Raw genomic sequence first — 22,483 nt, 5'->3', positions numbered from 1 at the left:
TGGTATATCTTGCATAAGTTTGGCCTTTTTTGGATGCCAGGTCATCCTTTTCATTTTCCCCGGGTTTTAACACATGAGCTTTAGGCCACAAGCTCTGGACAAACTCGTCCACTCTTTGAGTTTCTGTTATCTCGGTCATTAGAGCACTCTCTAATACCGTGAAACTCAGGTTGTGCATAATGCGAGACAACGCATCAGCAACCTTATTGTCTTTTTCTCTTCGGTACCGAATCGTTAGATTAAACTCCTACATGAGCTCTACCCACCTAGCTTGGCGGCCCCTCAAGTCAGGCTGTTTACAAAAATGTTTCAGAGTATCATGATCTATATCCACATAAAACTCTGAACCATACAAATAATGCCTCCATGTGTTCAAAGCATGGATAACAGCATACAACTCCAATTCATGAGTTGGCGAATTCCTTTGAGAGGGAGAAAGCTTGTTGCTTTCAAAGGCTACTGGCCTTCCCTCTTGAAGGAGAACTGCTCCTACCGCAATGCCACTTGCATCGGTTTCTAGGAACAACGGTTTCTGGGGATCAACTATTTTTAACACCGGTCCTGAGACCACAGCTTGTTTTATGGTGTTAAAACTTTCTTGTTGATTCTGTCCCTAAATAAAAGATACTTTATCTGAGGTCAAATCAGTCAATGGCGATACTATTCTGGAATATTCCTTGATATGCCTTCTATAAAACTGGACAAATCCCAAGAATGATCGCAGCGCGGTCAGACTCTGAGGGATTGGCCAAGTTAGTATCGCAGCCACTTTCTTCGGATCCATTTCTACCCCCTGTGGAGTAATTATGAACCCTAAATATTCAAGCCTAACCATACATAGTATAGTTTTCTTCTTATTCACATAAAGACTGGCTTTCCTCAAAGTACTGAACACTATTCTTAAGTGTTCACGATGCTCAGTAACACTTTTACTGAATATCAGGATATCGTCAATAAAATGTACTACGAACTTTCCGATATACGGACGTAGTAAATCGTTCATAAGCATGACGAAGGTCGCTGGAGCATTGGTAAGTCCGAAGGGCATTACCAAAAACTCATAATGACCAAACCTGCTTCTGAAAGCGGTTGTATGCACATCCTCGGCTCTAATCCGGATTTGATGGTAGCCGCACTTAAGATCTATCTTGCTGAAAATCACGGCTCCATGTAATGCATCTAGCAAATCATCAATCCGAGCCATCGGATACCTGTGCTTAACAGTGATATTATTCAATGCTCTGTAATCTATACAGAGGCGAAACGTATCATCCTTTTTCTTCTTTTATATCACTGGCGAAGCAAAAGGTGAGAAACTTGGTTGAATCTGTCCCAACTTGAGGTATTCTTCCAGTTGTCTATGTACCTCTGCCTCTTCAGCAAAACTCATTCTATAGGGAGGTCTATTTACAGGTTCTGCCCCCGGGATCAGTTCAATCTTATGTTGAACTTTCCGCTCTGGAGGTAACCCATAAGGTAGTTCATCCCTAAAACATTCAGAGAACTCCTCTATTATAAGATTAGCCAGCTTGGCCATCTGACCACTTTGCGTAACATCAGTGCTAGCCGAAGAATCATCCACCGGCTCTACCGATGCTGTGCAAAGGAATAAAAACTCTACTTGAGCTTTTCTGATTTCCATCACGAAAACCAACGGTCCCTGAGGTATATCTTTTTGACCTCGCAAGACATAAAGCACATCATTCATCTTGAATTGATATACGTGCTTTTTCCAATCAATGGCTGGATTCTTCCTAGAATGCCATGCCATACCCAGGGCTATATCTGCATGAGCAAGCTTGGTCATTTTAAAATCAAGCTTCTCAGCATAGTCCTGAATCCGAAGCTCCAACTGGGTAACCCTTTGGTCCCACACTTCAGTTGAACTTCCATCTGCCATTCTGACTGTATACGCATAGTCAGATGGGCTTGTCTTTAATTTCAGCCTCTTCACGAGCTTGGAGTTAATCACATTGTGAGTTGACGCCGAGTCAAACAACACAATGACATCATGACTGGCCACTTGCCCTTTCATTTTAATTAACTCCGTATCATTAAAGGCCGTATACCCCGTTGCTGCGGGCTTAGATAGGATGTTATCAGGTGCACTCGTCACTAACTTAGCAACAGATACACATAACAAACAAAGTACTAACCTCTGAGAAGGTCTCGCCAGTTGCATCTGCATATGTTCCGCATTGGGACTCTCCTGCATTTCCACGTCGCATTCAGATATTATCATATTAGCCGTATGACGGTCTTTATTCAGTGGACAATCCTTCCACTGATGTCGCTGAAGGCAGCCGAAGCACAATCCTTCTTTTCTAGCTTTCTCTTTTTGTTCAGGGGTCAATGAGGACTTTGACCAAGCTCGGGCTGCCATTGGAGTTATTTTCCTTTTCACCCCAACGGTGGTACTTGTTTTTACTGGTCCCTCAACCGGCTTCACCTGCTTGGTTTGGCCACTTGGCTGCGAGACACTTGTCTTTGAAATCCATTTCCTCTGAACTCCCCCTTTTTTCGGGTACTCATACTGAGTCCCTGCCTGCACAAATCCACCAGATCTGTCCCTGGCATCCTCATAGTTCAGGGCTACTGCAATAGATTCATCTAATGTAGTCACATATTTAGCCCGAACTTCCATTTTGATTTTGTCGTTCAGTCCATAGATATAGTCTTTTAACTGAACCGACATAGGGAGAGGGTCTGTTATTTTCATGACACATTCCCTGAATTTGTCGGTGTACTCTGCCACCGACAGACTCCTCTGACGAAGATTTCTATAAGCATCCCAAGCTCGGGACTCTTCATCAGGTGGGAGAAAGTGTTTCTTAAATTCAGCTTTAAACCCTTCCTAGGTGGTAGGAGCAACTTGATCCTTCTGTTGCTTTATCCACCATCTATCTGCTGCCTCAATAAACAGGTGTGTGGCCTCACGGATTTTCTTTAGATCAGATCTAATTTCACAAATGGCGAAGGCTTCTTCCCACTTGTGTAACCAAACCTCGATCACATCAGCGTTGCGCTCGGTCATCTGACCAGCGTACTTCTCCGGTCTATAATTAGCGATATTAGGCACTTTGACCCTTGCGCGCTCTAATGAATGTATACTGGGCTCTGGCTCTGCTGAACCTTTGCCCTTATCAATTCTAGACGGTCTAGCCGACAAGGCTTGTACCATCTCCCTAATCTCATTCTGACCAGCATTCACTTGAAGCTGCTGGTTCATAATCTGCTGTAAAGCATCTTCTAATATCGAAATCCTACCGATCAAAGTAGGTGCTGCATGATGTGACATCTGTTGTGTAGACTGCACTCTAGACTCACTAGGATTCACCCTAGAATTCTGCCCTTCTGCCTCCATAGTTTCAAAATGGAAAATGGTTTTTTTTTTTTTTTAATTTTCTTTCTTCTTTTCTTACGCGAAAACTCCAAAAGTACAGCACTTCAAAATCCCTTTCTGTACAGGAACAACTACTGCAAACTGAAAACTTGAAATATATATAATAAAGGGAAAGGGATGCCCCCTGGATATCCTCGAAACTCGCAAAATGACTCTGCCCTATTATATATACGATTTGCAATGTTCACAGACTGAATCCCTTCAGAATTCCCAGTCCAAGTGCTGGCGATTGTCCTTGTTGCTAGTTCGTCGATCCCCTAAGCTCGGCTACTGCAGACTCCAATTCAGTCGCACAACATCTCAAGCCTTGGAAGTTCCGCCTTGGAAGTTTCTATCTGCCAAAGCTTGTAGGCTCTTAGGGGCGGCTCGGCTCCATGCTCCAGCAATGAGCTCAACGCATGCTAGTTGTAGGTGGGCTCGCAAACCGTGCTGGTTAGACTACTCTCAAGCTACTCGTAGACTGTGCTGGGCAGCAGACAACGAATGTAACGCGTTCAAGTCTCGAATCCCGACAGCATATGAGACGAAGGCAGCAGAGCAGATAGCCACGAGCGGGATGAACGTAGAAATGACACTTCCAGCCACGAAGCAGAAGCCCCGTGCGTCGTAGCTAACGTCCAAATTCGTCGAAGGCCAATTATCCGTCGTCCCCACGTTGCACCCCCGTCAGTTCGTCAATTTGGCGCTGAGGTCATTCGACGACCCCGCTTCCCTCTCCGTCATAGCCTTGGCTCTGATACCAACTATCAAAGACTCTATCTCTTGTTCACGAATCTCTATTCCTACGTTGACACAGATCACGGGCGATGGCATTCAATTGTTCCACCCAGCCTAACTCTCGTGGATCACAAATATTCGAATTAATTCGTTCCTTTATTTTTCTCATGCTTATCCACGAGACCCTCATTTCCCTAGATAGTTCTTCTTGCCAAATGTCATCATTTTAGCCTCTCCACTTGGTGCACCTTTTTACCCCTCTCTTGGGCACATTTAAGACCACTTGCCCCTTGGCATTATTGCACATTTAGGTGCACCTAGGCCTTAGCACTCAGAACTACCTAGTCAATGCCATATCACCCTCACCTAGGACCTTGGCAGTTACTTCTCTTGACCATTTCAATTACGCACATTAACTATTACAAAACTTGGTCATCTAAGAGAAAATGCCCACTGATCTTTCCGAGGTCATGCTATCTCGGCTAGAGCATAACACACAGTGTGTGTGGGGTGTGGAATCACAAACTTCTTAAATTTATGTGCATCAAATAGATGTGCAGACTCATCAATAGACAATGAACCAGCCAGATATAGAAGCTACCAAAATAATATATATTTCCGTCCAAAGCTATGGACACAATACAAAAAAGATAGATCCAAAGTCCCACCAGAGCGTGGTCTTTTGATCTTACCACGAGGTACTTCTATGATCTGCTGGATATCTCTAGACTTGAGCCCGCTTGCTCCACCTCGAGCGTATGTAGACTCTCCATCCAAAAGATCTCTCCACCTTGCTGTCTGCAAACCAGCCTAGGTGGGCTGCCAATGAGTGTGCTAAGTCTGCAGTCCTGCTGCCTTAGTTCACGTCTAGGTTGAGGCCCAAGTGTGGCTCGTGGTGCTGCTGCTTTCTGCTCCTCAAGAAGCTGCTCTAGAAGATGAGATATGAGGGCACAAAGGCCCTCCTTTTATAGGCACAAAGTGCTGGGAATACTACCGACCTAGGTGCCACAGCGTGGCCGACCTGGTTGGTCAGTTTCCCCCTCCTGGCTGACCTGTTCTGGCCCCTCATGGGGTATAAAATCAGGGCCATATGCCCTTTAACCTTGTGGGGTCCAGCCCCCATAGTCTGGCCCTGTTCCAGGCCTGGTAGGATGGCTGTGACCAGCCCTACCAGCCTCCAAACATGCCGACCTGGCTGCTGGCTCCCCTTGTAGGCTCTCCCGCCACCTTGCAGCATGTGCCATATATGTTGCAGGCTGTGTACCTGCCTCCAGACTCTTGCCATGCTGCGCCATCTGTCCGGGATACCTCGCCATGCTGTCACCTGTTGCCCAGATTTAGATGCTCGTTTGGGAGAGACTAAAATGAAATCGTTTAGATTTCACAAGCAGTTGTAGCTTGAATGAAGAGATTTTGGACTACTTTTTGATTAGCCTTCTCCTTTAGTGCTAGCCTTCATCATGGCTGAGTTTGCCCTTCACCTCCGGAGTGCCGACAAAAACTTAGTACAAAGACTTTGTATAAATGGATGCTCAAGTATGTGTGGGTGTGGATTTGTATGTGTGAAAGCATATTTTTATACTATGGTCTACCCCCACTGTTGGGCGCTGATGACATCAGTGGGGATGTCATAGTAGCTAGTCCCTGCTGTGTGATGGAGTTTATGGTTTTCAACCTTGTGAGTGACTATCGTGAGATTGAAACTGCATTATGTTGTGTTTTTAGAGGATGAGTTTGGGAATGTTCTTGGATTCATCTAGGTATATGTTGCCCAGAGCCTCTCAGCCATGTGGCGCCTCTTGCTAGGCCTGGATCCAGGGGCTATTGCCCTCGCCATCCATCCTTCACAGTCTTGCCATCTGAGGCATCCTGTAGAGCTCTAGGTATTTCTCTTTTCTTTCTCTGATCTTTGTCCCAGGGCAGCCACAGTGCTGCCCATGTGGAGAACCTAGGTCCACCTTCCCCATGCTCTCTTGATATGAGGGCTTTCAGATGGGGAGGTGACCTTTCCAACTATTTGCACTGGATTCTTTTACCTTTCTTCTATTTAGTATGGCTTACAAAAGATGAAGTAGAGTCTAAGTTGTTTTGATACTTAAATCGTCCTTGTTTCATCTGTCCTTCTCAAGGAGGGGGACGAGCATTTTCCGAGCGAAATCTTCAGAGCGTCTGAGCGAAGTAAAAAAAAACCTTCCAACTATGCAAAAATATGACAAAAATGGATCAGAAGAAAACATAGTTTCACTTAGAAATATGAAAAGTATTATAGGAGTGCCTATTTTATACACAAATATTTATGTGAATCTTTGGGAATGGTGAGAACATAATGGGATGGCTTTTGAAGAAACCCACATGTAGAGTAGACTTCTCTATGAAAATTCCCTTATGATCCTTCTTACAACTTTTTACTTAATAGGGGGTGACATTGAAAAACCTCTCTCAACCTATCTTCATGAAAGGGTTTCTCCAAAGAAAACTCATTGAAGCAAGCCATCAAGGTAGTTTCGCCAGCGAAACCCCTTTGAACAAGAGTCTTTCAAGCTGGCGAAACTACCTTGGACAGCACTTTTAAAAGTGACATAACTTTCACATCCAATGTTCAAATATAGTCATTCAGCCACTCAAATTGATCGGAAAACCCCATTTAAGCACATCTATGGGGTTATATTTTGGAAAACCTTGCATATATAGTATTAAATATTACATGTAATTTATGAGAGTGATATATAAGCCCAAGTTAATACTTATTTACAGTAATTTAAACTTCTGTAGAAACATGTCCATAAATATCTTGTTATTAATACTATAAAAACACTTGAAAGATATTGCCATATGATATAAATGTGTTTAATAAGTAATTATTTATGTATAATATTATTATATTGAGAGTGATTATGGCTATGGCCTTCTTATTGCCTTTTGCCCAATTTGAGCTAGAAGCTTCATCTTCTTCTTTAAAATACAACCTTCCAAAGGCCTTCCTACATAAGAATTAGCTGCATTTTTGTTTGTCATGTAGGGAACCCAGTTCCAGAGAAATTTTCCACCAAAGATAAGGCTAGTTGATTAGAGAGGAGTGCCATAATGCTGGGAAATAAAAATGTTGGCCGAAGTCAAAGAGTCAATTGACGTTTAACTACTTTAAACAAACCTTGTAAAGTTCTTACTCAGCAAAGTAAATGCCATGTGTATGAACCATATAACATTAAAGACCAAAACGTATTTTCGTGGAGAGCCAGAGAGTCTTTGGTGTAGAGAATACAAAGGAGAATTTGTCTCGCATAGTGGCATAGATAAGAGAGAATTTGCTGAAAAGGTCTCGTTGCATAATCAAGAAGCCTTAGAATTGTAGAAGAATTCTCAGATGAGAAGACCAACCGTCAATGAAGAAGTAGAGAATCCTGTAGATGGATTTGGCCTTTTAGTAAGGAAAGGCCGTTGATCAATAACAACAGCTTATACCAATATAGAGACTCGTGGAGCTGTGTTAGCTTTGAGAAAAGATCTGGCAGCAAATGATTGCGGAAAGTGTCACTCCTGCTACTCATCGTAACTGGTAAGAGGAACCGAGGGAGTACTGGTTCAAGTATAGCCCAGGTGCCTAAAGCTCAAAGCCTCTGTCTAGTCTGTCCTCACATATGTACATCGATTTTGGAACTGTGGACCTGCGACATGATGTAATTGCTCCCTTTAGTGATTGATGTGCATCCAAGAAGGGGCGACGCACAACAGATTGACGGTTTTGTTGTATAAACAAAGGGCTGCGTATGAGAAGAATTTAAAGGTGAAATAATGAAATCGTAGGACAAAGCATAGTCAGTTTATAAAAACGACAGTGCACATTAGGAGTTGGGCTCCAAACTGTCGAAGCTAAGCAGTGCAATGATGAGTTGGAGAGGCAGATAATTGAGCAAGAGAGGTAGCGTTCAGTTAAAACATGAACAAACTCATCAATTGGGTGCAGACTAAGAGCAGACAACTGAGGAGGATGCATGACCAGAAGCGCAGTAGCAAGAGAAAATTTCAATAAGAAAGGATGACTAAGCACATGGAAAGAAGAGCCATTGGAGTGAAAGCATGGAGAGGCTATCTGGGTTCTGATACCATGGGTTGGATGATGGTGGAGGAGGAGAGAGAAAAGGCATTCATGAGATGGGGACAGTTGGGCACAAGACTCAGTGTAGATACTTTCTTTGAGAGGCAAGCACATCATGAGTGATGTCACAAGGTAGAATCTTCGTGACCTCACCATGATATCACTCAAGAAAGAGTCTAATCTGAAAGTCAAGTGACCTCATACACTCAAGAACACATAATTGGCTAATTCACACCCAAACATTGGACACTTGAGGCCTAGTGTTCCCACACCTTTGGCTACAAAATATCCAACACCCTACATTGTGGCCGCCCTCGTGTGGGCAGCATGTATATTCTCTATTTGATCCTGGCTATCTCTATAATCCATTGTAGACGAGCAGATCATGAGTGGTGCACATGTCCAATAAGTATCTCCCATACTCTGTGACTGTGGCCCCAATATGTACGTTCTGTGAACCCTCCTTTTGTAGTATGGCATCCTCCTGAAAATCTAGGATCTCTGCTGGCACATCCCTGTTCCTGGCATTGAAGTCTTTCAAGGGTAGGACCTCTCCTTGCTGCATGTATCTCTGGGTGTCCTCGTCAAGTACCAGGAATGGTGAAACTGGTCCCCTCCTAGGGGTATTCTTTGCATAGTCTGATGTATACAGTCTCTTCCAACTATATTTCCTTTCTAGTCCTCTTTAGGCCCAAATAATCTGTAGCCAAAATTAATCCAAATGTGGTCTAATTTCGACCTTTATTACAACCAGCACCGAAATGAGCGTTGCATGACACATGCCACCAGGGTCAAAAGGAAACGTGATATAAGTCTTTGCCTAGGTTGCCGTGGCATCTCATAGGTCATGTAACTTTGATCCATCTCATCAAGAAGCTCCATAATTACATACATCTTGTCCCCCATTGTGCTTATTTTGCACCTCCCTTTGTGCTCTGCTGTTCGCTTTTCCCCACCTTGGAAAAGCATGAATTGTTTTTCCATATCATATGGAAGTTTTCCATGAGCTGTCATTGCATTGCATCTTTGATGGTGCTGCCTGCCCAGTCATGGAAACTTCCAGATCATAAGGAAGTTTCCATGCATCTTTGATGGTGCTGCCTGCCCAATTGCAAGGAACTGAAAGTACTATTTATTATAGGGGTTGTACTTCGGACTTAGGCAGCTGCATAAGTATCTCTGCTCCTCAATGTTCCACAGATGTTGAGTTCCTGCATGTGAGGCAGTATGGGATTCACATAAGACCTTTGAAAGCAGTCCATGCGTAGGCTTTTCACAATGGACTCATCTTTCTCGACCAAATGTGGTCCATGACATCCATAAGACCTTTGGAAGCAGCCCATGCATATATGGGCAAGTCATTCACTTGCATGCCAATGTACACCAAAGCATGAAATCCAGTCATTAACGTTATTAAACTTGAAATTTAAAATAGCCTTTTGAACTGACAGCACAATTCACAACATAGATAATTCAAAATTTATGCAAGAGGGAGGGTTTAGAGAAAAAGTAAAGAGAAACGAACGAGATAGAATCCTTCCAGGCGAAATCACCAATCTATCACATAGGCTATGTCACAAGCAATTCACATTAGTATTACAAATCTAGTTATTTCTAGTTTAGAAATACTCAAAAGTCTTACAACCAAAATCTGAGCTGGAACATGTACACCATAAGTAAAACTCAAAACTAAAGCAAAAAATAGAAATCTGTCTTGAAGACAAAAAACGATGGCAAGACGGATCTAGTGCTCTATCTAATGTGCATGGAATGATGATTGCACTACTGAAGTAGGTTGTTGGGTTTTGGAGGTCACATCCACTCACTGTTAAACGCTAAGTGATCTCAATCTGTTCTCATTAGGCTAAGCATGATCCATCGCCTGAGACACTAAGGCCCATAACTTCACTCAATGTGAAATCTACCTCCTGTAGTGGCTTCCAATATCCTGTCACCAAGCTGTGATTAACTAACACCTTGGGTGTCAGCTAGACCATGGAAAGGGCCCTGTATGCCTCACTCACTCAATCTGAAGTCCACCTCTCATAGTGGCTTCCAACGTCCTGTCACCACTAACATCTTGGGTATCAGCTAGACCATGGAAAGGTCTAAGGCCACAGAAAGGGCCCCGTATCCCTAACTCATCCATTTGGAGATCATGAAAAACAAAAATAGAGGTCTATTCCTTTTAAGAGCATCTTAAGTGTCCTCTTTGTGTTTCATAAGCATCGAGGCTAGCTAAATGTCACACAAAAGGGAACTTAGTAAATGTGACGTGTGTAATTACTGAAACACGTTGGCTGCATGCATTTGGGTCCTGGGATCTCAGTTAAAGGACCGTGCATTTCAAGAAGTATTACAGCTGCAAGCCCATGTATGCCATAAAGAAGTTACAAGCAACGTGCATGCACTATGAACAATCTCATTCTATATGCACATGCATGCATATAGAATGAACGTTCCGTTTAAAGGTAGTGCTTTGGATCACTTTCACATTGCATGCAGATTCAAGGCACACTTTCTCTTTCTGATTTCTCAATGTGCTTTTTCCATTCATTGCTTAATCTTCCTCTCACACTATAAATGATGTTACGCTCTAGCCGAGGTAGCATGACCTCGGAAGAATCAGTTGACATTTCCCTTAAAGGGTCTATGTTTGTAATTATTTGTTTGCGCTTCATGTAAATGATCGGGAGGGAATTAATGTCAAGGTCCTAGGTGAGGGTTGATAGCACCAGACTAGGTGGATCTAAGGCTAAGGGCCTAATGCAAGGAATGTGCCTAGGGGCAAAGGATTTTAATGCATCCCAAGAGAGGGGTGAAATGTTGCATTAGGAAGGCCCTGTGATGATGACGTGTGGCATCTAGATCCATCTAGGGAGATGGGGCTTGTTGAAGCTAAAGAGAGAAGAGAATGGGGTATTCACGTAATGGTTTTCTGATCTGTAATTCTCTGTCAGCTCGTCAGCTTCAGCAAGGTTGGCTGGGAGGAAAGAATAGGTGCTGCTCCCGTGATTTGCATTAGGGATTAGATGAGTGTGTGACATTTGGTATGAGAGCCTAAGGCAAGGATTAGAGAGACGATCTGGGTGACGGAAGAAAGGCGTGGAGCTGTGTCGTCGAAGGACGAGAGCGCCAGATCAACGGAGAGCCTATGGTAGAGGCTGGACGAACGGGATGAGAAGTGCAGCGTGATAATCGGTTGCCCGTGACGACGACCTTCGTGGTGGCTGAGCTCGAGTTGCAGGCCTGGACCGCCCTGGTGGGCTGACGACGTACGCCTAATTCCCTGACGGGATCGACGCTGATCTACGACGAAATTGGAGGGGGCTGCCCGTGACGACGGACAGCAGGCGTGGAGCGTAGAGGTTGGCGCTGCCCGTGGTCTACGGTGGATGTAACAGGAGCTCGTGAGTGGGGAGGCCTTTCGACACGAATAGCTTGACGGACGAAGGAATGAAGGCTTGGTGAGGGAGGTCTTCGATGATTCGGCAAAGGTGACGCAGAACAGCGTGGAGCGCTAGTCGACGAGCAGCTGGCCACGTATTCAGGATTTGGACAGCGAGCACGTAAGCTGTGACTGGAGCGACACTCGAACAAAGCTCTTGGTTGCAGACTGGTCGCAGAAGTGCAGGGGCTTGAATAGTGCGGGAGATTGTTGGCGGGATTTGCATGGAACCAAGAAGGCTGTGACGAAATCGTTGATGACCAGGGAGCTCTCTTTGACCTCCATCAGTTTCGTGTTTTTTTTTCTTCTCGATTTAGTCGGTTGATGCTCTACTTTCATAGACAGGATCTCGTGAGTGATCAGCCTGCATGAAGCTTTGATGCTGGAGTAGGGACAGATTATGCTTGAGGTGATGCCTATGTGCTGCAGTCAAAGTTAGTTTGCAGGAGCTTCCCTAGGATAGGGAAAAGCGCTATTTGGGATATATGCCTGTGTCAAATGCCTAGTCAGTGTGCATGTGGGATTGCAGGAATTCCCTAGTATAGGGAATTGTGTCAGAGTGTCAGTACACTGAACTGCGTCAGTTTGTAAATACAATTTTCTAGCGGTGTTTAAAAAAAAAAACAAAACAAAAAAACAAAACAAAACCAAACAAAACACCCATTGAACTGAATGGAAGCAGAAGAAGGGGATTCCAGGAGGGACCCTGGTGAGTCAGGAGTCCGGCCGACCCAGCAGGTGTCGCGCCCAGTAGCTCATACCTTATCTGGCAGGATTGCATTGCTTGAGGATGCCTTGCAGCAGTTATTAGCGCAGCAGTTACAGGCCAATGCAGGGCAGTCTGAACTTAGGAGAGCGATACACAGTATGTCTGCCACACCTTCTCGAGAGGAGAAGGGAAAGGCTCCAATGGAACCGGAGTCTAGTGTCCATACGGTCGAGCCTAGGAAGGCTAAAGTGCCAAATATTGCCAATTATAGGCCAGAAAAGTATTCTGGTCGGATGAACGACCGTAGTTCCGATGTCATTGAGACGTGGTTACACAAATGGGACGAGGCATTCGCCATTTGTGAAATCAGAAATGACATCAAGAAGATCCGTGAGGCCACCCACATGTTTAGTGAGGCAGCGGATCGGTGGTGGATTAAACAACAAAAAGATGGTATAGCATCCACTACCTGGGAGGGGTTTAAAAGAGAATTCAGGAAACACTTCTTACCTCCTGACGAAGCATCCCGAGCTTGGGATCAATATAGGAACCTTCGTCAGAGAAATTTATCGGTGGCAGAATACACTGATAAGTTTCGAGAGAGTGTAATGAAGGTTGATGAACCCCTGCTTCAATCAATCTAAGTGAAAGATTTCATATTTGGATTGAATGATCGAATAAAAATGGAAGTTCGGGCTAAGTACGCGAACACGTTAGATGATGCAATAGCCATAGCCCTGAACTATGAAGATGCCAAGGGCAGCAGGCCAAGTGGGTTTGCATAGGTCGGAACCGAGTATGGGTATCCGAAGAAAGGGGTTTAAGAAGAAATGAATTAGTAGAGGAAGTGGTTCTCAGCCGAGTGGTCAAGCCAAGCAGGCGAAACCGGCTGAAACTCCTAAACCAAGTACCACCATTGGAGTGAAGAGGAAAGTAACCCCAATGGCAGCCCGGGCTTGGTCTAAGTCTCCCTTAAACCGAGAACAAAGGGAAAAAGCGAGGAGAGAAGGCTTATGTTTTGGTTGCCTTCAGCCTCATCAGTGGAAGGATTGTCCACGTAACAAAGATCGTCGGATGGCTGAGATGGTGATCTCAGAATGCGACGTGGAGATGGAGGGAAGTCCCAAAGCGGAAGAGATGCGGATTCAGCTAGCGGGATCTTCTCAGAGGTTAGTATCTTGTTTGTTATGTGTCTGTGGCTAAGCTAGTGACGAGTGCACCTGATAACATCCTATCTAAGCCCGCAGCAACGGGATATACAGCCTTTAATGATACGGAGTTAAGGGCAAGTGGCCAATCATGACGTCATTGTGTTGTTTGACTCAGCGTCAACTCACAATGTGATTAACTCCAAGCTCGTGAAGAGGCTGAAATTAAAGAAGAGTCCATCTGACTATGCGTATACGGTCAGGATGGCAGATGGAAGTTCAACTGAAGTATGGGACCAACGGGTTATCCAGTTGGAGCTTCGGATTCAGGACTATGCTAAGAAGCTTGATTTTGAAATGACCAAGCTTGCTCATGCGGATATAGCCCTGGGTATGGTGTGGCATTCTAGGAAGAATCCAGCCATTGATTGGAAAAAGCACGTATATCAATTCAAGATGAATGATGTACTTTATGTCTTGCGAGGTGAGAAAGATATACCTCGGGGACCGTTGGTTTCCGTGATGGAAATCCGAAAAGCTCAAGAAGAGTTTTTATTCCTTTGCACAGCATCGGTAGAGCCGGTTGATGATTCTTCGGCTAGCACTGATGTCACGCAAAGTGGTGAGAGGAGTTCTCTGAATGTTTTAGGAATGAACTACCTTATGGGTTACCTCCAGAGCGGAATATTCAGCATAAGATTGAACTGATTCCGGGGGCAGAACCTGTAAATAGACCTCCCTATAGAATGAGTTTTACTGAAGAGGCGGAGGTGCGTAGACAACTGGAAGAATACCTTAAGTTAGGGCAGATTCAACCAAGTTTCTCACCTTTCGCTTCGCCAGTGATATTAAAGAAGAAAAAGGATGATACGTTTCGCCTCTGTATAGATTACAGAGCATTGAATAATATCACTGTTAAGCACAGGTATCCGATGGCTCGGATTGATGATTTTCTAGATGCATTACATGGAGCCGTGATTTTCAGCAAGATAGATCTTAAGTGTGGCTACCATGAGATCCGGATTAGAGCCGAGGATGTGCATAAAACCGATTTCAGAAGCAAGTTTGGTCATTACGAGTTTTTGGTAATGCCCTTCAGACTTACCAATGCTCCAACGACATTCGTCATGCTTATGAACGATTTACTACGTCCGTATATCGGAAAGTTTGTAGTACATTTTATTGACGATATTCTAGTATTCAGTAAAAGTATTACTAAACATCATGAATACTTAAGAATAGTGTTCAGTACTTTGAGGAAAGTCAGTCTTTATATAAATAGAAAGAAAACTATACTGTATATGGTCAGGCTTGAATATTTAGGATTCATAATTACTCTAGAGGGGGTAGAAATGGATCCGAAGAAAGTGGCTGCGATACTAACTTGGCCAATCCCTCAGAGTCTGACCACGTTGCGATCATTCTTGGGATTTGTGCAATTTTATAGAAGACATATCAAAGGATATTTCGAAATAGTATCGCCATTGACTGATTTGACCTCAGATAAAGTACCTTTTTTATGGGGACAGAATTAACAAGAAAGTTTTAATACCATAAAACAAGTTGTGGTCACAGGACCGGTGTTAAAAATAGTTGATCCCCAGAAACCGTTGTTCCTGGAAACCGATGCAAGTGGCATCGCGGTAGAAGCAGTTCTCCTTCAAGAGGGAAGGCCAGTAGCCTTTGAAAGCAAGAAGCTTTCTCCCTCTCAAAGGAATTAGCCAACTCATGAATTGGAGTTGTATGCCGTTATCCATGCTTTGAAAACGTGGAGGCATTATTTGTATGGTTCAGAGTTTTATATGGATGTGGATCATGATACTCTGAAACATTTTTGTAAACAGCCTGACTTGAGGAGCCGCCAAGCTAGGTGGGCAGAGCTCATGCAGGAGTTTAATTTAACGATTTGGTACCGAAGAGGAAAAGATAATAAGGTTGCTGATGCGTTGTCTCGCATTATGCACAACCTGAGTTTCACGGTATTAGAGAGTGCTCTAATGACCGAAGGATTTTAATGCATCCCAAGAGAGGGGTGAAATGTTGCATTAGGAAGGCCCTGTGATGATGACATGTGGCATCTAGATCCATCTAGGGAGATGGGGCTTGTTGAAGCTAGAGAGAGAAGAGAATGGGGTATTCACGTAATGATTTTCTGATCTGTAATTCTCTGTCAGCTCGTCAGCTTCAGCAAGGTTGGCTGGGAGGAAAGAATAGGTGCTGCTCCCGTGATTTGCAGTAGGGATTAGATGAGTGTGTGACAAATGAAATCATACAGTCTTCACAAGAATTTGTAGCTTGAATGAAAAAAATGTGGACTACCTTTTGATTAGCTTTCTACTTTAGTGCTAGCCTTTCTCATGGCTGTGACAGAAACTCAGTAGGAAGACCTTTACAAATGGGTGCTCAAGTACATGTGGATATGTATGTGTGAGAGCATATGTTGATGCTAAGGTCTACACCCATTGGGTGCTGATGATGCTGATAGGGATGGCATAATAGCTAGTCCTTGCTATGTATGATAAAGTTTACGGGGTTCAACCTTGTGATTGTCATGGGATTTAAACTGGACTATGGAGTTTGGGCATGTTCCTGGATTCATCTACTCATTTATATGTGTGTATTTTGACACTAATATATGTATTTGTAGTTTGGGCATGTTCCTGGATTCATCTACACATTTATATATATGTATTTTGACGCATGCAATACCCCTCTTGTCTAGATCACCCAGCCTCCAACCTGACCCATGAGCAGCCTTTTGCCATTTCTCTGCCCATATTCCGTCCATACTGAAATTTCAGTGACACGGGTTTGGGAAGTAATCTCTTGTTAATTTTTATGATGTAAACTCTGAAACTTTTGATGCACATATAGGGATTACATATATGTTTTGGGATACTTTCATTCAGACTGGTTGGGAGTCTTTACATAACTTGAGAGATTAGTTTAGTTTCAGTGGGTAATACAATGCTTAGGGGGGAAATTGTCATTGGTGCTAGTTTTAAAAGATCACATTCATCTTCTCCATATTTGAAGTAGTAGTGCTATTTCGAAAGTGAAGGAACTGAGGCTGTTTGTTATACTCAAGGGGAAACATTCTGTCAGCTCGTCAGCTTCAGCAAGGTTGGCTGGGAGGAAAGAATAGGTGCTGCTCCCGTGATTTGCAGTAGGGATTAGATGAGTGTGTGACAAATGAAATCATACAGTCTCCACAAGAATTTGTAGCTTGAATGAAAAAAATGTGGACTACCTTTTGATTAGCTTTCTCCTTTAGTGCTAGCCTTTCTCATGGCTGTGACAGAAACTCAGTAGGAAGACCTTTACAAATGGGTGCTCAAGTACATGTGGATATGTATGTGTGAGAGCATATGTTGATGCTAAGGTCTACACCCATTGGGTGCTGATGATGCTGATAGGGATGGCATAATAGCTAGTCCTTGCTATGTATGATAAAGTTTACGGGGTTCAACCTTGTGATTGTCATGGGATTTAAACTGGACTATGGAGTTTGGGCATGTTCCTGGATTCATCTACTCATTTATATGTGTGTATTTTGACACTTATATATGTATTTGTAGTTTGGGCATGTTCCTGGATTCATCTACACATTTATATATATGTATTTTGGCGCATGTAATACCCCTCTTGTCTAGATCACCCAGCCTCCAACCTGACCCATGAGCAGCCTTTTGCCATTTCTCTGCCCATATTCCGTCCATACTGAAATTTCAGTGACATGGGTTTGGGAAGTAATCTCTTGTTGATTTTTATGATGTAAACTCTGAAACTTTTGATGCACATAGTGAAATCAGGGATTACATATACGTTTTGGGATACTTTCATTCAGACTGGTTGGGAGTCTTCAAATAACTTGAGAGATTAGTTTAGTTTCAGTGGGTAATACAATGCTTAGGGGGGAAATTGTCATTGGTGCTGGTTTTAAAAGATCACATTCATCTTCTCCATATTTGAAGTAGTAGTGCTATTTTGAAAGTGAAGGAACTGAGGCTGTTTGTTATACTCAAGGGGAAACATTCTGTCAGCTCGTCAGCTTCAGCAAGGTTGGCTGGGAGGAAAGAATAGGTGCTGCTCCCGTGATTTGCAGTAGGGATTAGATGAGTGTGTGACAAATGAAATCATACAGTCTCCACAAGAATTTGTAGCTTGAATGAAAAAAATGTGGACTACCTTTTGATTAGCTTTCTCCTTTAGTGCTAGCCTTTCTCATGGCTGTGACAGAAACTCAGTAGGAAGACCTTTACAAATGGGTGCTCAAGTACATGTGGATATGTATGTGTGAGAGCATATGTTGATGCTAAGGTCTACACCCATTGGGTGCTGATGATGCTGATAGGGATGGCATAATAGCTAGTCCTTGCTATGTATGATAAAGTTTACGGGGTTCAACCTTGTGATTGTCATGGGATTTAAACTGGACTATGGAGTTTGGGCATGTTCCTGGATTCATCTACTCATTTATATGTGTGTATTTTGACACTTATATATGTATTTGTAGTTTGGGCATGTTCCTGGATTCATCTACACATTTATATATATGTATTTTGGCGCATGTAATACCCCTCTTGTCTAGATCACCCAGCCTCCAACCTGACCCATGAGCAGCCTTTTGCCATTTCTCTGCCCATATTCCGTCCATACTGAAATTTCAGTGACATGGGTTTGGGAAGTAATCTCTTGTTGATTTTTATGATGTAAACTCTGAAACTTTTGATGCACATAGTGAAATCAGGGATTACATATACGTTTTGGGATACTTTCATTCAGACTGGTTGGGAGTCTTCAAATAACTTGAGAGATTAGTTTAGTTTCAGTGGGTAATACAATGCTTAGGGGGGAAATTGTCATTGGTGCTGGTTTTAAAAGATCACATTCATCTTCTCCATATTTGAAGTAGTAGTGCTATTTCGAAAGTGAAGGAACTGAGGCTGTTTGTTATACTCAAGGGGAAACATTCTGTGGTTTTCTTGTCATTAATGTATAATTCCTGTCTGTTAACAGTGGTACGGAAAAACTCATCAATGCTCGATTGCGACAGGAGTTCGAGGATGCTCAAGCAGACGGCACCTCTGGTGTGTAGTTGTGCATTCCTTATTTGAAAATTAAGGAGCATTCCAATCGTGCATATCCATCTTTCTAAAACCCTTTATCTTCTTTTGACCTTTGCATAAGTTCTGACACATAGGTATGGGCTCTATTTATTGAAGTACTGATATTCACAGCATGATGCAATTAGCTTTTAGGTTTCAAGGACAGTCATCACAGTGAGTGTGTTTGGTCTATGTATGGGTGCAGCAGACCAGCAGATGTATTAAACAAATTTGACCATGCATGATTAATTGGCTCTGCTATCCAGTGCTAACCTTCATCACTGGTGGCTTGGCCCTTTGGCTCAATGGAAGCGAGAGACTCAGCATGTTCCTGTGTGTAAACATAGTATATATCTTCATGCATTTGACCTGCTTTTGGTGTTGATGATGTGAATAGTGGGATATGAAGGCCATGGTATGCAATGTGCATCGTGAGTTTTATGGTTTGAAGATTATGACTAGACTCGTTTGAACCGGTAGTAGTAATCCCAAACGAGAAAAAATGTATGCCACTTATCTTTTACAACCACCAGACTGGTGACCACAAATTCTAAATGAACGAATTGGATGTCAATTTCTCAGAATACAATGTATCCCACACTAATGACTCATCATTCTCATTGCTACTATCATCCTCTTCCTCAATTTTCCTCAAGTATTTGGGCTTGCAATGAATAGTCTCATATCACCCATTGCGATGGCAATTATGGACCACCACACCAGTAGGAATCTATGTGTGTGTGTGTGCGGACACACGTGCAAATGACTCATGACTGTTAGAAAATCAGGCCGTTAGAACAATGAATGCACTCTGGACCATATAGTTGAAATCTAAAATTTATTGTCTATTTCATTGGAATTATCATGCTGGATTATTCTTGGTTATGTTGCAGTATCTCACGAGTTCTTGTTTTGGCAGTCTGCGACCTAGACGGTGAGGCTTGGAACGATGGGATCATTGCAGCTCTTCGTGAACAGGTAAACATTGTCTTTTAGAGGCAGATGATCTTTCAAGAAAGGAATGGTTTTGATACTTGAGTGTTAACCTGTTTTTTCTCTTCTCAAACTGTCGTGTTTGATAGGCGCATAGAGAACTTGAAATGAGTGGTCAGGAGAGCACAAGTGATTTTTCAAAGACTTTGTACAAGGTTGAAGGCAAGGTAGTTTTCTAATTAATGACTGATTTTGGCTTTTGACATCTTAAGCTGATAGAACCTGCCATTAACCTTTGTATCTAATTTGGCTCTTGGTGGTGATTGGACGACCTGCGCTTTTTGGGGCAGATCATTTGTGGCTTGAAAGGGGGTCGGATAGGTATCCAATATGATACTTCTTTTGCAGGTATAATGTGTCCACAGAAATTTGTATGAAAATCTGTTTTCAGCTCAGCCATCGATCTTCATGTTTTCATTCATTGTAGTCCAAGGCATAGGTAATTCGGATGTGGCACAAGGAAATAAATGCTGTCAGGACTGTAACATTTATAAACAAACCATGGGTATTGGCTGATGGAAAGGTCTTATTTCAAGGTCCCTCCTGTAGTTGCAAATGAATCTTGTTCCAGTGAAGGAACATACGAAAGTCTGGCTTATTATTAGAATGCTGTTGTCTGCACAGGAGAACAATTTGAGACTTATTATTTAGTATTGGCCAGCCGGTCCTTTTTGGAGAAGATGTTTGTCAGCGAACACACCATTCCATTCTTTTTGCCTCTTCAAGAAACCGAGAGGTCACATCTTTCTTCGAGTGCTACGGTAGATTCTTTATCCTGAAACTTTTTTCTGTTTCTCTTTTGGGAGCTGTGGCTGCGCTGCACTAGCCAAATATGACTTTCTAGAATTCAATCAATCTATTTGCTGATACCCTCATTGTTCATGCTTGCAGAAATTCATTGACTGCATTGGTGAATTGCTTTTAGGTTATGTATCCAGGCGAGAACAGGTGGTTTTCTTGTTTTGGTTTCCTTAAAGTTGCTAATGGTCGAAATCCCTAAGGGAAGCTATTTGGAAAAAAATTTGCATGCTGAATGAACACGGTGATGAAAACTTTAGGTCTTTGTCTTTTGCTTATTCAACATTAATATTGTCTAAGTCTTTTTTCCAGCAACTGTCCTTGTGTTTGAAGAGTTATTCGTCGATGATATTTTGCAGATACGCACGTTTAAAGAGCTCCATGCAAATAAAATCAGGCACATATCACACAGTTTGCCATGCAATGCTACTGAATTTATGGTTGAAGAGGAAAATTGGTAAGCTGCAATGTGACTGGCAATTTTGAACTTTCTGTTTGAAAATTTTTGGTTGGGCTTGTTGACCTGGTTTGGTGGGTTGCATGTGTATAGCAAGGTGACTGTCAGCCTTTCCTATGATGTCTTGAGCTCAGACCTACCCACTCAAACCAAGGTCTTGGCCTATCCACATACATCTGTAAAAGGCATGAACGGGCTGGTAGGTGGCAGGGCCAGCAAACCCAGAGCTATTCCATATAGCTTGGCCTGTGCTGAAGGCAGCTTGAAAAGAAACCCATTGCCTCATGGTCAGGATTCTCTTGAATTTGTTACATTACTTCCAAGATTCACATTTAATATTTTTCTAACAATCTCTTTGCCTGGGCTGTAGCGTATGAAGAGGTAGTTGATGACTTGAAAGCTACACTTGGGCAATTATTACCTACTTTGGGTGCAATGCCTGAAGCTCCAGAAGAGAAGTAACCTGCATTTCTTTTCTAGCTGTAGTCGTGGTGGCTTTCCTTGCTTAGGAATCCTTCTATGGGTGTTTGGACGGATCAAGTATATACAAGGTCTATATTTTATAAATATTGCTCTGCTCTTGCTTGAATAAATCTCAAGATTGCTTGCTTCTTAAAGACTATCCTATGATGGCTGTGTGCAGTTCCCATGACAGAAGATAGTGCACAGAGGAAGTTGGAACAACTGGTACATTGCTCATTTGCAATGAGACAGATTGCTTTGTCATGTGGTAGGCTAGACTAAGGCATTCCCCAGAAGGGCCAAGCCAGTCTTAACAAAATAGCTCATTTGAAGTGTTTATGTCAAGATAGAAGAAGCCAATTTTGTGCCAGCAGCTGCTTTTGTTGGCTGGCCTTGCTGTCCTAACAATGGACACAAAGTTTGCCAAGCTTCATGGCAATTTATTGAGTTAAGTCGGACGATGTAGCAAAATTTGTACTATTTCAATGGGATAATGAAGATCCTTTGTAATATGCTTTAACATCAAATTGGTCGCCAGAGCCTACAAGTTTAAATGTCATGCTGGTCAAACGGTAGACTTGTATTGTATTTTACCCCTCTGCTGAAGTTCAAGATCAGTCTTCTGCGCGAAAAAAACCTGCACAGTCAAAATAAAAGGTCTGATTGGGCCATCTTTGACATTCATTACATGCTATTCTTTCAAAGATTCAGCTGTAGCAGACTCTCTCTCTCTCTCTCTCTCTCTCTCTCTCTCTCTCTCTCTCTCTCACAACTAATGTCCCTCTGCAGAGAGTTTGTCGCATCAAGGAGTTTGTTGTAAACCACAATCTAGTTCAATGAGCAACCTTTTGGTCTTCCAAGAGGCTCATCTCGAGAGAGAACGAGTATACACAAACATTCACTCGGTCCTAAATTAACAAGGTGAATTACATTCAGGTGGCATGCCCTTGAGGAACCACAATTTGAGTGTAAAGGAGAGAGTGGTCTGACCGGTAAATGAAGTTAGTTCTTGTGCAAATGTTGTCTTTTGTAGAGTTTGTCCAAATTTGGTCAATTGTCGAACCATGAATTGTTGTGGGTTGTTCAATAATTTGTGTGAAGTTTTGTTGATAGAGGATTTCAATTATTTGTTTTTTGTTGATGT

The 22,483-nt window shown here is 42.8% G+C and overlaps 1 protein-coding gene across 3 annotated transcripts in view; it reads left to right on the top strand.

The window, feature by feature from the left end:
• The window catches only part of LOC147895309 (centromere protein O), a 50,214-nt gene extending 28,061 nt beyond the window's left edge, over nt 1-22,153 (top strand). For all 3 annotated transcript variants that reach the window (XM_087383695.1, XM_087383696.1, XM_087383694.1), the window contains exons 5-14: nt 18,541-18,611; nt 19,549-19,607; nt 19,712-19,789; nt 19,913-19,970; nt 20,247-20,383; nt 20,514-20,570; nt 20,780-20,877; nt 20,971-21,164; nt 21,248-21,428; nt 21,521-22,153. In XM_087383695.1, the coding sequence (XP_087239821.1) occupies nt 18,541-18,611; nt 19,549-19,607; nt 19,712-19,789; nt 19,913-19,970; nt 20,247-20,383; nt 20,514-20,570; nt 20,780-20,877; nt 20,971-21,164; nt 21,248-21,339 (844 nt within the window). In that variant the 3' untranslated portion in view covers nt 21,340-21,428; nt 21,521-22,153. The remainder of the gene's footprint in view (nt 1-18,540; nt 18,612-19,548; nt 19,608-19,711; nt 19,790-19,912; nt 19,971-20,246; nt 20,384-20,513; nt 20,571-20,779; nt 20,878-20,970; nt 21,165-21,247; nt 21,429-21,520) is intronic.
• The last annotated feature ends 330 nt before the right edge of the window (nt 22,154-22,483 follow it).

The sequence above is a fragment of the Dipteris shenzhenensis genome, chromosome 13 (genome assembly GCF_047967505.1).
Source record: "Dipteris shenzhenensis isolate YYH24624 ecotype China chromosome 13, Dip_SZ_1.0, whole genome shotgun sequence".
Classification (NCBI taxonomy): Eukaryota; Viridiplantae; Streptophyta; class Polypodiopsida; order Gleicheniales; family Dipteridaceae; genus Dipteris; species Dipteris shenzhenensis.
The sequence above is the reverse complement of the archived record's forward strand: the minus strand, read 5'-3'. Positions and strand labels throughout refer to the sequence as shown.